At 37.1% G+C, this 14,374-nt stretch overlaps 1 protein-coding gene across 5 annotated transcripts in view; it reads right to left on the reverse strand.

Moving 5' to 3' along the window:
- Positions 1 to 2,553: 2,553 nt before the first annotated feature.
- Positions 2,554 to 14,374, reverse strand: part of DDHD1 (DDHD domain containing 1) — an 83,210-nt gene continuing 71,389 nt past the window's right edge. For 3 of the 5 annotated variants that reach the window (XM_032344256.1, XM_032344255.1, XM_032344258.1), the window contains 3 exons: positions 13,809 to 14,000; positions 11,250 to 11,333; positions 2,554 to 5,403 (listed from right to left, as the gene is read on the reverse strand). In XM_032344256.1, coding sequence (XP_032200147.1) covers positions 5,222 to 5,403; positions 11,250 to 11,333; positions 13,809 to 14,000 — 458 coding nt within the window. In that variant the 3' untranslated portion in view covers positions 2,554 to 5,221. The remainder of the gene's footprint in view (positions 5,404 to 11,249; positions 11,334 to 13,808; positions 14,001 to 14,374) is intronic. The other 2 variants (XM_032344257.1, XM_032344259.1) reach the window with 1 other exon arrangement.

Below are 14,374 nucleotides of genomic sequence, written 5' to 3' on the forward strand. Positions count from 1 at the left end.
AAGTGTACCCAATGGCAGAAAGTGAAAAGCTCCCCAGACTCTTACTGGCAGAGTTTGGATTATGATAGTCTCAGAACCAAAAATGGTTGTATTTGTCTATGACAACGCTCACAGGGAATCAAAGGTTTTCAGAGATCTAGCAGAGAAGGTGGTGTGTGTGGGTGTAGTCAAGAGAAAGTATCAATGATGCTCATAGATACTCATTTTCCAAGAGAAAGCAGTAAAGGTGAAGAGTTAATACACTTGTTTTTCATCTTACTCTGACAGAAGACCAGATGTAATCTTCCTAAAGGGTGACTTCCCAAACTATCCTGATAACTGTAGGGTGGAGAGGAAGCAAGTTGCACCCTGTTACAAATAAATGAAAAACCATAAGGTGACAGACAATACTAAGCACACTCCCACCCTTATTCAAACACAAAGGCAGAGGAAAAGTTCATGCTATTTGCCAAGAGATTATTTTTTTGGAAAACAAGCATGCGCGCGCGTGCACACACACACAGACACACACCCAGGCACACACACAGCAGCAGGACGAGCAGCAGAAAATTCTTCTATTCTCTGAAGTACTTAGATTAAATAAACTTCAATTAGTTAATCTATGTTGGGACAGTTTTAAAAGGGAGCCGCTTGTCATGAATTGATGAAAAGGCCAACATACCAACAGGGAGGGAGGAAATGAAAGGAATATCAAACATTATTTAACACTGTGTAACCTCCCTACCAAGTTTGCATTTGTCTCCAGAATGGAAAACAACTAATATGTTTCTGGTATAGCTTTTATTCTTTTTTTTTTTTTTTTTTTTTTCTTTTTCTTTAGTACGTTGAGTCTGAGAAAGGTCCTCTGTCCCGATCAGGTAGGGCACTCTTTCATATGGGCCGTGCAAACACAGGAGACTAACTAGGGAACTCAAGCCTGGAGCCATGTGTCAAGAGCCTGCAGCCCCTAAAGCATCACGTTACACAAGAGGGCTGTGGGTGGGGCAGAGGGGGTGCACAAAAATGGAGAGAGGCAGTTCCTGCCATACAGGAGCTCCGGATCTCCCATGGGAAGGAAACAGCCGTGTGGCCTGTTTTCATGACTTCTCAGTCACTTTTCATGACTTTATGCTACTTAAATGCTCACATGAAACTCAAACAGGGTTGGGTCCAATGACCTCTACAAGCTGTACAAACCCCAAGATTTTAGCATTCTTTGCATATTATCACAAACATCCACCAAAGACCAAAACAGGATGTTTATAACTGAGGCTGTTCCCATCACAGCAGTCAGGTTTACTAAATGAGAACTTTGAGATGAAATTCTATAGCCTGCCATTCTGTACACGGCTCTAAACTCAATACAGTATTTCCTTGCGACTTCCTTTCCTCTCGACTAATACAAAAGGAGAATATACAGGGACACAGTGTGGGTTGTACAAGCCCCCTAGACCCATCATAGAAGTGACAGAGTTAAGAATCCAGTGGCAGTGCTTCCTGCCAAATCTGCTCTTTGCAGGTGCAATGAAAGGCTTATCATGTAAGTAAATTCTTACAAAACATTAGGAAACTATACATATGGACCATACCTAATTATAAAGATATTTAGTGCATGTATTTCAAATCCAGGCAGAGTACAATCCAATTCCTGGCAGAGATGTGAGGTCCAGGGACGACAGAAAACTGATAGACAACTTGAGATTATCCACGGAAGTCAACCAGCCAACACTCACAGTTTAGTAAAATTCTAGTTCTTTCTCTAGTGTAGGATTACTATATCCTCTTTCTTGCTCTGTCTTGACCCTTCTTCAATGTCACACATTTTCTTCTTTAGCCCCACTTCTATGCCAACAAGATTGCTGAAAAATACTTTTATGATGGGGCGCCTGGGCGGCTCAGTCAGAAGAGCATGCAACTCTTGTTGCTTTTGGTGTTGTGAGTTCAAGCTCCAGGCTGGGTATAGAGATTACTTAAGGAAACTTAAAAGAATATTAAAAGAAACACTTTTAAGACATACATTCAAGTTAACTTTCTCAAATTACCCAGCTGTAGTAGCTGAGAAGACAGAAATATTAACCAACCTAATTAACAAGAGAGCCATTCAACTGCTTTTCCTCCACTGCAGGCCTTACAGTGAAATCTCTAGGTCTAGTCTGCTCTACTTTTAGGGGCTCAGGTGCCATTACTACAACCTGCGCGGGACACCACTGCTTTTCCTAGTCTACTCTTCAAGGCACTGCAAAGTGGGGGTATGGTGTGTGAAATGCCTGCAGACTAGGATACTTCAGCCCCCAGTGAGGAAACAACAGAGAGAAGAGGATGATGACGAATGCTCACACGTCACTGTCTGAAGGCTTCGACAGAACATGTGCAGTGTGAGAGTTTCCAAAGGCTGAGGATGCTATTCAATTGAAAGAAGTAAAAGATGCTTACCATTTGCTTCACATATAAAGGGATAGTTCCAGTACATTCTGTAATTATGTTCTATAATACAATAATGATGGATTGGAACACAAACATAATTACTGCTGAAAATAAAGTTATGAACCAATAAAAGGCTTTCACAAAAGCTCGTTTCAAAGTAAAAATAAGGTAAGTTTTAATCCAAAACATTCTGCTTATTCTAAGTTTTGATAATTCCTGGGATCCTAACTGGGTAAAAACTGAATGATCTAATCAGAAGAATCATCATAGCATGTACACAAAATAGAGAATAAAATTTTAATGGTATCAAAAACAGAACTTTTTGGCCAATTTAGTACTTGCTGGAATAAAGTGGCAAAATGTTACTCAGTAACGGACTTAGCTTCTAAATCAAGCTGGAATTACACATACTCTGTATATTACTTGAGTATATACAAGTACATTCCATGATAACATGCAGAGACATGGAAACAAGAAGAGTACTATCAAATCAAGATCACCATCTCTATTGAAGAAATAATGAATTGAAATCAAAACACCTGTTGAGTAATCCAGAATACCTCACTTTGCCAAGGGGGTTTTAAATGTTGCTCTTTTCAAGAATTCAAATAAACTCCATATGGTTAAATTTGATTTTGTTTTCTCAACATGAAAAATGAGAAGCAGATAATATGGTATGGCTATGGGTATATCTTTTTTTTTTTTTTTCCTTCCACTCAGTAGCAAATTAAAGGGTTTGATAGACTTTACTCTTCTCAGGTAAAAAGGGGTCTTCACATTCTAGAGGTTAAGAATGAATCCCTTAAAGCTCCTAGACATCTGAGTGTCACACCACCTACAGCAACATATGCTCAAGTACCTTTAAGATACAGTCATATGAGACAGGAGTTTAATTTTCCCGAGAACTAAATTAGACTTATGAAATAAAACAGGGTATGAAAATGACCTGAGTTCACAGGAATCTCTCAATTCAAAAGAGATTGCTTCAGCTTTGCTAAGATTTCATCAAAAGCCCTCTATAGCAAGCGCTTCTTGGAGAGTCACATATTTGGTTATGGAGCCTTGGGATCTTTTTAAGCACTAAGAGGTGCTTTCTGTTGTGCAAATTCAGTGAAGGGTCAGAACAGACAAGAGGACTGATGGTGCTGCAGGAAAACCTACAGGTGAGCCTATGGATTCCCCTAGTTTGTAAAGAAAGGAGTAGGTGAGATATGCAACTGATCCAACTTTGCTCCCAGTCTGACAACCATTACTGGGCCGCTAAGAAAATGCCTGTAAGATAAGCGAACACAGCACCTTAAGTGGAACTTTGTAGAAGCCACTGAGAAGTGAGGGTTGGTTGGGGTAGAGATGGTCCTCTCTGAGTAACTCTCCTCTGCATGTGAGAACCGCAGAACATATTTGAAAAGTAGAGTAAAATACTGGCTTCACAGTCTCTTCTCCAAATTATGCATTGCAACTTCTGTGATTATTATTGTTTGCATACTACTAAGAGGTCACATGTGAATTACTAGTCACTGAACAGCATATAAAAGAATATAGTCTAGCCTCAATCTGAGCTCTTCTGTTTGCTCTGTAATCTACTTCAAGGCACTTTAAAATGTTTTGGTGCCTTAGTGTATTAACACGTAACATGAGAAAAACACTCATTTACTTACCGCAAGGAGCTACCACACAGATGACTGAACCTTAAAGCACTTTGAGCTCCTCAGATGAAAAGCACTGTGGAGGCAATCACAGCAGAGGAAAACTCTCCCAGTGCCTTGGAATCCTGATCTGTGTGCCTTGTGTCTCAACAGGATTTTCTTAAAATACTTCACATGTAAAATGTGTTAGTGGCACTCCGTCCCTTATATATGTTAACTGTTTGGCACACAGATGTTTATATATTTCAAGTGGTACTCACTATTCCAAAGTTGTTTACTAATTGTCCAATGAAGTTAATGAAATATAGCCACAATGGGAGTACTGCGTGTCAAATTTAGAAAACTTTTTAGCTTTCACTGAGGTACATGTGACATAATAGAAAGTTCATTTCTTTCAAAACAACTAGTGTTAATTATGTGAAACCACAAGTTTTTAATGAAAAAAATACTGAAAATATGCCACAGTGTCTATATATTCATCTGAAGAGTACAAAGATGGAGTTTTGAGGGAAAAAGGGACTTAATGCTATAGAAAACAAAGGTGGTTCTTAAATTGTTCAAAGGAAACAATTTTGATTTTAAAAATGTCATGTTTCATATATTGAAATAAAGCCGTTAGAGGTAATAAATTATAAATACAGTAGTTCATTGTTTCTTTCTTAGCATTAATTTTTCTAAGCAAGTTAAAGTCAAAACACTTGAAATCTGTTATCCTCTTGTTTCAAAGGAACTGTGGAAATAGAAGCTTTCATGGAAATCTACAACAGTGATAACACCTGTGATCTTTACATAGACTATACTGGATGTTGGCCATTTCAGATTTACAACATATTTTGGTTAATACATTAGATTCAACTCATTAATATGCCTTTATATTTGGGAGAAATTAGATTGTGATTTATAATCTTACCGTTTACCTAAACTCAATTCTAGGTCGTGCTTGATTTTCGGCAGGGGGTTCTGTCGGACTCATAATTAAAATGATGAAAACTGTAAATAATTTCTTTCAGACTGAAAAAATATTTTTGTTTTTTAAATAAAGTGCTTTTAAATTCAAATGTTTCTTGCCCTAAACAAAACTGAAACACACTTAAACCTGAAATCTTCATATCGTGATACACATATTTTAACAGAAAGAAATCAGTTTTGGGCCATTAATGTCCTTCAAGAGTTCAGATTGGATCTAAATTGGGTTTTGCATTATTGTCGTGCTCATGTTTGTACATGAAGGTTAAAAGAAAGAGGGCAACATCCAAGGACGACCAATAGGCAGTATGTGATGTAACAGCAGACCAGTAGCGGCTTTCCACAAGTCCCTCTCTGAGTTCAAAATCAATTCTGTGATCCAATTCCACTAAAAAGAAAATCAAACAAAGGAAGAAGTATTATAATATGTTCTATATAGACTTCACCTAGAGTAGAGAATAAAAATTTAGCTAAAAGAAGTGATTATCTTAATAATTATCTTTTTTTTTCCCCTTTAGTGACTTTCCACTCCAAGCTTATGGGGGGAAAAAGCCCAAAAAACACAACACCCAAAACATCCTCAATAGCTCAGGATTCTATTTGGTGGAGTCCTTTCTTTAGTATACTCAGGTCAGTATGGGATAATAAAAAAAATACAACAAAAAGACTTATTTAGTATCACAGAGTGTATTTGGAGTAAAAAACACTGGCCTCAAATCTTAGACTTCCCATTTACTTTTTATTCCTAATTTGTAAAACAAGGAAAACAGCCCTCCTGCAAAACTGGGGGCCAGGCTTATGTGCCATAATGTCTGTGGGGGTGCCAGGTCACTCAAAGGCTCTTTGCCTGAGGAGGACTGGTCCATCACCTCGCTCAGTAGTGACTTCTTGCCATCCCAGACTCCCCACTTGGCTGCCATCACACTGCCTGGTCCCCATGCAGTCAGCAGGGCCTCACGTGCACCAGGGACATACAAGTGCTCACTAAATGTATGATCAATAAAGAATGCACTGGGTGGCTGGGACAGTTAGATCGGGAGGAACAGTGGTGATCCTTGGGAGGAAGAACTTCATTTTTAACAGGGCTGTCCTCAAACAAATCAGTCAATTCAATGAAGTCTTTTTCTAAAACCCACAGAAAGTTCTTGCAATACTTGTTAGAGAAAAATGAAGGCCATAAGAGAATTACAAAGGATTCATTTAATACGTCCTTAGAGGTAAAACACTTAGAAAAACAACACTTCGATTTAGGAACTCCTTTAAAATTGTCACTGAGCTATATGTTATTTTGAAGGAACGCTCTTAGAAACCAAAAACACTCAAATTGTTGTTCAGAGTGCCAGAAGATGTGGAAAGTAAAAGGTGGCAAAAATAAAGGAGGCTGGAACAAAAGTTGGGTTTTGCTTTCCACTGAATCTGGTAATTGCACATAGAAAATCCTATCACTCAAGAGAATGCTTTGATATGTTTAGCTAATGCTTATTTTAAAATAGGTATTTAAAAATGCATATAGTTGTTACTTTTCTATTCAACTATGCTTTTCTGACAAGGAAAGTCCATGGATCTATCTATATGTTTTCAGACAAGATTACCCTTAAGCAGTATAAATACCAATTAGATTATAAAACACTTGTAAAATATATTGACACACGGGGTGCCTGGGTGGCCCAGTGGGTTAAAGCCTCTGCCTTCTGCTCAGGTTATGATCCCATGGTCCAGGGATCGAGCCCCACATGGAGCCCCACATCGGGCTCTCTGCTCAGCAGGGAGCCTATTTCCTCCTCTCTTTCTGCCTGCCTCTCTGCCTACTTGTGATCTCTGTCCAGTAAGTAAATAAAATCTTTAAAAAATATATATATATTGACACAGGCCTTTTATAATTTTTTTAAACTGCCATTTTTCTCATTTAAGTTACAATAAGCTAATCCACAATACATCAGAAATAGCTGAAATCTATATGTGGAACTGTGGGGTAGTAATGTCTGAATCTTTTGGCTTTTGTATTCCATGGGACATTTGAACTTGATTTGTAGGCACATTCTAGCACAACAGACAGGAAGATGAAAAAAGAAGGAAACTGGAATTCTCAAGCATGATGAAGAGAAGTCATACTGGAGTTAGTTATAAAGAGAAGAGGAGAAACAAGAGGAAAAACAGAAGAGATGAGAAAAATACACATTAATATTGGCGAGGACCACCAAGTTATAATTTCTACTTTAAAATGCCACTGTTGAATATCTTCCTAGTCTAAGAGTCTTAAGTTGAATTGTTATTTTAGAATCAAAGAAAGGGAAATTTTTTCTGTTATAGCAAGTATTACTTGGCTTTGATTTCGTGTCCCTGACATTTATTCTTAAATGCTTTACATTCGTGAAACACTGCCTTTCATTTCACTCAAATGCTGTATTTAATTATCACCTGTTATAGCCTTTGCCATTCTTATCACCTACAGGGACTCTATCTCCTTTGCTATTTATCTGTCTTCATCAAAATGGGAATAAGGTAGCCGGCCTCTACCTGATGAATTGGTTTTAGTCTCTCATTTTCCTTACAAGGTTTACAACAGGCAGTCAGGCTGCTAGTGCAACTGACTTCACATATGTTGGTTCTGCAGGTGGAGAGATGGCGGTTAGGTGGGCCCAGGTCTCATCTTTCCCTCCCTTTTATGCAGATCTCAAAATTTCCAAGGGAGTAAGGGTCTAGATGGCAGTACCGTTCTTCATGTGCTGCGAGATGTAGTCTTGGCCAAAGCAGGCCCAAATCTCTAAGGGACTGCCTTGGATCTACTTTCTCATGATTAGCGTATCAAAAATGGGTGGCACAACACAGCTTGTAGTTTTTCCTAGTTTCTCTCACCGAATTAGGTCAAAGAGAAAGGAAAACATAAAATTATTACTTTGTCCTTTCTTCTCTCTTTTGAGTGCCTAAGGACTAGAATACCTTGATCCACACAGAAAAGACAGAGATCCTGAAAAACTGAAGAGAAGTAAAACTGAGAAAAAGACTGTTAAATTTTAACAATCCTTAGCAGTTTGCTTCTACTGCTTGAAAATGTGGATTCTTTTCTTTTCTGGGGAGTCTTGCATACAGCCCTGTTTCTCTTCCTTTCCCTTAAAGTGAATGTCTGCAGTTCATGAAGTATGGAAGTAAAGTGTCATCAGTACTGTCTTTTCATCAGAGAACTCTCTGCACAAGGGTCCACATGGATGTAGAATTAAAAAAAAATATGTGTGAACAGAAAGGGAGCATCTTAGTATTAAAATGTGTACTAACTGGACAGGTTTCTACTGTTTTTTATTTTTTTAAAAGATTTTATTTATTTATTTATTTGACAGAGATCACAGAGAAGCAGGTGGAGAGAGAGGAGGAAGCAGTCTCCCTGCTGAGCAGATAGCCTGACGTGGGGCTTGATCCTAGGACCCTGGGATCACAGCCTGAGCCGAACGCAGAGGCTTTAAGCCACTGAGCTACCCAGGTGCCCCCAGGTTTCTACTGTTTTAATGGAAACATCTTAACTTCCCTGGATAGAATTTTTCAAAAACTTACCAGTTACCTTGGGGCACCTGGGTGACTTAAAGTGTCCAACTCTTGGTTTCAGCTCAGGTCTTCATTTCAGGGTCATGAGATTGAGCCCTAAATCAGCCCCTGCACTCAGCAGGGAGTTGGCTTGGGATCTTCCTCTTCCTCTCCCCTCCCCCTCACTCTCTCTCTCACATAAATAAATCTTAAAAAAAGTTATCTTATTTGTAAGTAGTAATTATGGTCATAACTGCATGATTTTTGGTTAAAGGCAGACACCAAGAAAAATAGTAGTAAAGGAAACTGTGTTTTCAAATGACTGGCAGATTCTTTCATAAAAAGATTATGCTGAGTTCTTGTTGGTAAATTATGCCTTCTTATTTTTGTGCTGCTTCAGTGCAGCTATACATTTCATGTGGTTAGGTGTTTTGGACATTCAAGGAATATTTACATTTTGAGAACTGTTATAATTTCAAATATACTTAAGAATATTCTCCAACTGTCCTTTATTTGAAAAACAAAAACAAAAACAAAAACACTCTAAAATGAGCTTTATAGGGGCCCCCTGGGTGGCTCAGTGGGTTAAGTCTCTACCTTTGGCTCAGGTCATGATCTCAGGGTCCTGGAAACGAGCCCCGCATCGGGCTCTCGGCTCAGCAGGGAGCCTGCTTCCCTCCCTCTCTCTGTGCCTCTCAGCCTACTTGTGATCTGTCAAATAAATAAAGAAAATCTTTTAAAAAAATGAGCTTTATAATTAGTTTTCATATCTGCCAAAATAATTTCCCAACACTAATCTATCCTGAAAAATACTCAAAATACCTCATATTTGATAAAGATGGGCTTTACTGGTAAATATATGCTCTATGGGTAAAGTTTGAATACAAAAAACTCCAGGAGATGGCTAGATCTGTTGGACCTTTTACAATCCTTTTTTTTTTTTTTTTTAAAGATTTATTTATTTGACAGAGATATCACAAGTAGGGAGAGAGGCAGGCAGAAAGAGAGAGGGAAGCAGGATCCCAGTCGAGCAGAGAGCCCGATGCGGGGCTTGATCCCACGACCCTGAGATCATGACCTGAGCTGAAGACAGAGGCTTTAACCCACTGAGCCACCCAGGCACCCCTACAATCTGGTTTAAGAAACTTTTCCAATAGTATTTAGAACTCTTTCCTTCCCTTCAACTCTCTTCTGGTTCTCGCTATACCCTGTGCTTTGCTTATGTGGTTTCTCCTCCTAAAACATCTTTTCACCTCTGTATGTCCAAATCCTATTACCACAGAGCCATAAAAGGTGAAGGCATTTTCTCTTTCCCTAGAGCTGACAGAATCTTTACCTGTATCTTTGTTATGTGGCTCACCATAGTCTACCATATACTATAATTATTCATGTAGTTATCTACCTTCCTACTAGAATGAATATTCTCTAGGAAATATTTAATTTCCACACCAGCATTTAACATCTTTGTGGGCAGTACTGAAGTCTGTTTCATTTTGGTATCTTTCCTAGTGTCGAGCTTGGTACCTTGGCTCTTGGCAAACCTTTAACAAGCAATTGTTAAATGAAAAAAAGCAGAGGAAAAGAAATAGAAGCCATACACATATTACCATTTGAAACAGTTTGGTGTAGTTATAATTAGTGGTCTAGTTGCCTAAGATAGAGGGGATGGCTTTAAGATCGTAGATATAAGGGTTACTTGAATGCAGGATATACGAATGGATTAATATTCCTTCATCTGATTAAATATGCAAAAAACACAAGTCAAGTAATTTCTTCATGGATTTGACTATTTACATGAGCAGGGGCAAGAGAGAGCACTTACATAAGATCATTCCTTGAGGGAAATTCATGAAATTACATCAACACAAACTGTTGCTAGGGAGTAAAAAAACCCCAAATCAGTCTGTTATATTAAAATACTGTTTTGGAATTTTTATCAAGAAAGAGGGTTTGTTTTTTTTTCTCTTTGAAAATAGAAAAAAAAAAAAGGATAGGATATTAGCAATTAAATAGAGAAGTTGTAAAATTAGATGTGGTTAAAAATCAAAGGAAAAACCTCCAACATATTTTCTATTAAAGTCAAATCCAATATTAAAAAAAAAAAAAAGAAGAAGTAAAAGAAAAAGGAAAGAGAGAGCAGCTGTGGAAAAAGAAATGAAAGTTAACGATAAAAGTGATTTTAAACTAAGATTAATCCTTAGTGATACATTTAGAATTGGCTGTAAATTAAGAGACTGAAAATATCTCCTACATTATAAAATACTAATTTTTAAAAGCAACCCGACCCCTCTTAAAGAAGATTGAGTATTTGTGTTGAAACCACATACCAGCAGCTCTGGCACACCTCCAGCCCTAAGGAGTGATGTTACTGACACCTGAAATAACTGGGAATGATTATATTGCTTATACTATGAAACCTTTTTATATCTAAATGTCTTACATGAAAAGAACAGTGAACCTCTTTGGAGCCTTTAGGACAATAAAGAAGGAAAATGGCCTAATGCTTTTTCTTCCCTCTTTGTAAGTTTCCTTCTTTGTAGAAACATACAGAGTATCATTTTAGCACATTAAGTGGCTAATCAACACTTTGGTTTCAGGACACTGCTACTTAAAAATAGAAAGTACATATAAAATAGTCTACAATGGTGACATTCAAGCTGATCTCATAGAAGAACTGATGCACAGTATTCTGAATGCTATTCCTGACATATACCATACCGAGGGTATTATCTTTATTCTGCATTACATTTTCCGGAAAAAGAAGTTGTGGGAGATTAAAGAACGATTCCTGAAGTCTGAAATCTGTGAAAAAAAAAACACAAGATGCTGTAAAGTGTTGGCTGATGGTTACAGAGGGCCTTCAGTGATGTAGTGGCCAAAAGTTAGAATACTATTCCCAAATATGCTGATTAAAGCTAGCATACATAAAGAAGTACACACTTTGGTTTTTATGAAGAGCTCTTTCATGGAAAATATAAGTGTAATTAACTTGGAAATACAATGTCATAATGTCATAATCTGTTAACACCCAGATATCCCCCAAATGTATAGCTCATATAAGTTCTAATGTAGAGGCAAAACGTGCTAAAAGAAACTTTTCTTCATAAGATGTTAAAAACACAGGGGAGTACAAGAAATGGAATCATAAAACCACTGTATATAAACCTGGAATTTTCAAAAGAAATGAAGAATAACTATCGTAGATGCTTCAACTTGATGACAATAAAGTGGTCTCAACAGACAACAACACATACTCTTCAAAGACAGAAACCCTGATTGATTCATGAATTCAGTCTGTGTCCATCTTACCCTCATAAAGCAAGAGAATCAAAGAGTCCATAGCTTCAGAATAAAGGTTATCAAGAACTGAGGCAATCAATGTAAGCAGAAAGAAGGAAGGAAGCCAGAATCACCTAATCACAATGACCAAATTCCAGAAAGAAGATTTAAGGAAGAAAGGCTTTATGATTTGCAAGATAGAGCAAGTATGACATAAGGAATGTCGAAATCAGGATTATATAGAAAAGTGCATTATTGAAGCGAGTCTAAGAATTAGTAAGGCAAATCTTGGGAATTTGGTTTAAAAGGTGGAATTCTCTAATAGTTTAATTACATAGATGTCTAGAGATAAATATATGCTAACTAAGAGTCATGATTAGCTCAAATTTGGTGCAGTCTACAGTCCACAAGGAATTTACCAATAGGACTAACGAAGAATTTATATGCAAGAATAACAGAAAGTGTATTGTTATTAAAATATAATGATGCAATATACCTAAGCATCTCTCTAACTGTTGTCCTGAACGAAGAAACAGGTTTCTCTATCATTGAAATTATCATTCTCTCTCATTCTCTATCATGAAATTACTATGTTAAATAGTAAAAAGACCTAAAAAACAGCTTTCTTCCCTCAGATTCTATAGATTCTTTCTTTATGTCTTCGTTACCCTTTCTCGGGGCATTAACATTACAAGGAATTGTGACTTTATACCTGCCATCTTACACAATTCTTTGAAAGTATTTTTCCTCAGAAGTTTAGAGTTTTGACCTCTGCATGTTACAATATAATTCTGTTTTTTTATAGTCACATTCCTGATATTAAATAGAAGTGAAATCTTAAATCACCAACAGTATAGGAACTTATGTAAGAACCTAAAAAAATGAAGTCTGTACAAATATCAAAGTCTAAAATGAATTCTCTATGCACTGTTCAAATGGCTTACAATTTTCAGTACTCAGAGTATGACATAAATAGGATTAAGGTTAAAAAAATGCTACTGGTCCAAATTGGAATGTCCAACTTGGGAACGTCCAGGGTAATTCCTTTTGTAGTGGGGATGACTGTGGAGAAAGATCCAGCCTCTAGGACTGCCACACCTGAGATTGCTTTTTAAGCACATTTTATGGATGACAATGGATTCTGGTCATTTGAAAATTTAGAGAGCAGACACAGCAAGAAAATAAGGTTACAAGTATCTGAAATAAAATCTGCTTAAACATTTATTGAGAAAGGAAGGAAAGTTTTCTGCTTGCTATATAGTCAAAAAAAGCAGCCAGTTTGAGAATCCACATTTGCTTATGTGAATTAATAGAAACATAGGACTCATTAGTCTTATTTTAATGGACACTTAAAAATAAGGTTCAAATTTAGATGCTTGGAATTAAATATATACTAAATGTATAAGAGTTTCACAACTATTCAAGATTTTAAACCTTAGAAATCTACTGGAAAAAATTAAATAAGTCCAGCTTAACATTCATTCCCTCACTTCTTGAATATCTACTTCTGTTAGGTAGCTGAAAAAGGACTGAAAGCCATACAGTGGATCCAATACAATACTGTAAGCTTGAAAGTCTTATAATTTGGTTGGATGAAGGGGACTGTGGAATTAGCAGCAGGATGGGTTTGGCATAGTAGCTTTTAAAAAGTATCAAAAATATACACAGCATAGGTTTGAAGCACTTACATGAATTTTTAAGGTCATATTTTTAAAAATCTACTTTATAAAAATCAGGGGGTGCTCATTTCAAAGAAATCTGCTATATACCAGGCCCTGATTATTATTGTTCTTAATTATTAATTCATCAATGCAGAGAGTAAAACTGCATTTACCTGGGAATTATATTTAAAAATATAATCAAAGTATTTTTTCTTTAAAAGCAAACTTATGCTTTAGATTTTAGAGTTGACTGCTCCTGTCAGTATCTTAATCCTCTCTGCCCTCAAGTTGTAAGAGATAATGGTATAAACATAAGGAAAAACGAGTATGAACTAACATGCAGAATCCAGAAAGCCAGAACTGCTGTGTGGAAGGGTTTGCGTTGCTACAGTAGTTGTGGGGAGCGAGGCAACTGGCTTCTTCTCATCTTCTATTGAGTCTTTTGATGCCTCAGACGCCTGTGATGTAGATGAACGTCCAAATCTTGAAAACAACATTCCTCCAAGGCCCTTTCCAATGCTAGCGGCCCCTGCATTTCACAAAACAGGGCAGTCAGTCTGCTGAATTATACCACATACCAAGCTAAAGAACACCAGCCATAGTTACAGCCAACTGGCAGAGGAACCAAGCCCTACTCATATTTTTCCAGGGTGGGAACATAGGAAAACTGCAATTCATATTGTTGGTTTCTAAGTAAAAATGGTGTTGAATAGAATGAGAGTTGTACAAACGGTAGGAATAGAGCTTACGAAAAAAGGGATAAAGATTCTATTTTATTCAAGTGTTCATTGTTTATTAAAGTGTGTTAAGATTAAAAACTTTAATAACAGAACCATGGCATCAACATGAGTCTATATTTACTACTGATATGCTTTATTACTGAAATTAAGTGAATATTTTACA

The sequence above is a fragment of the Mustela erminea genome, chromosome 5 (assembly GCF_009829155.1).
Source record: "Mustela erminea isolate mMusErm1 chromosome 5, mMusErm1.Pri, whole genome shotgun sequence".
Lineage (NCBI taxonomy): Eukaryota > Metazoa > Chordata > Mammalia > Carnivora > Mustelidae > Mustela > Mustela erminea.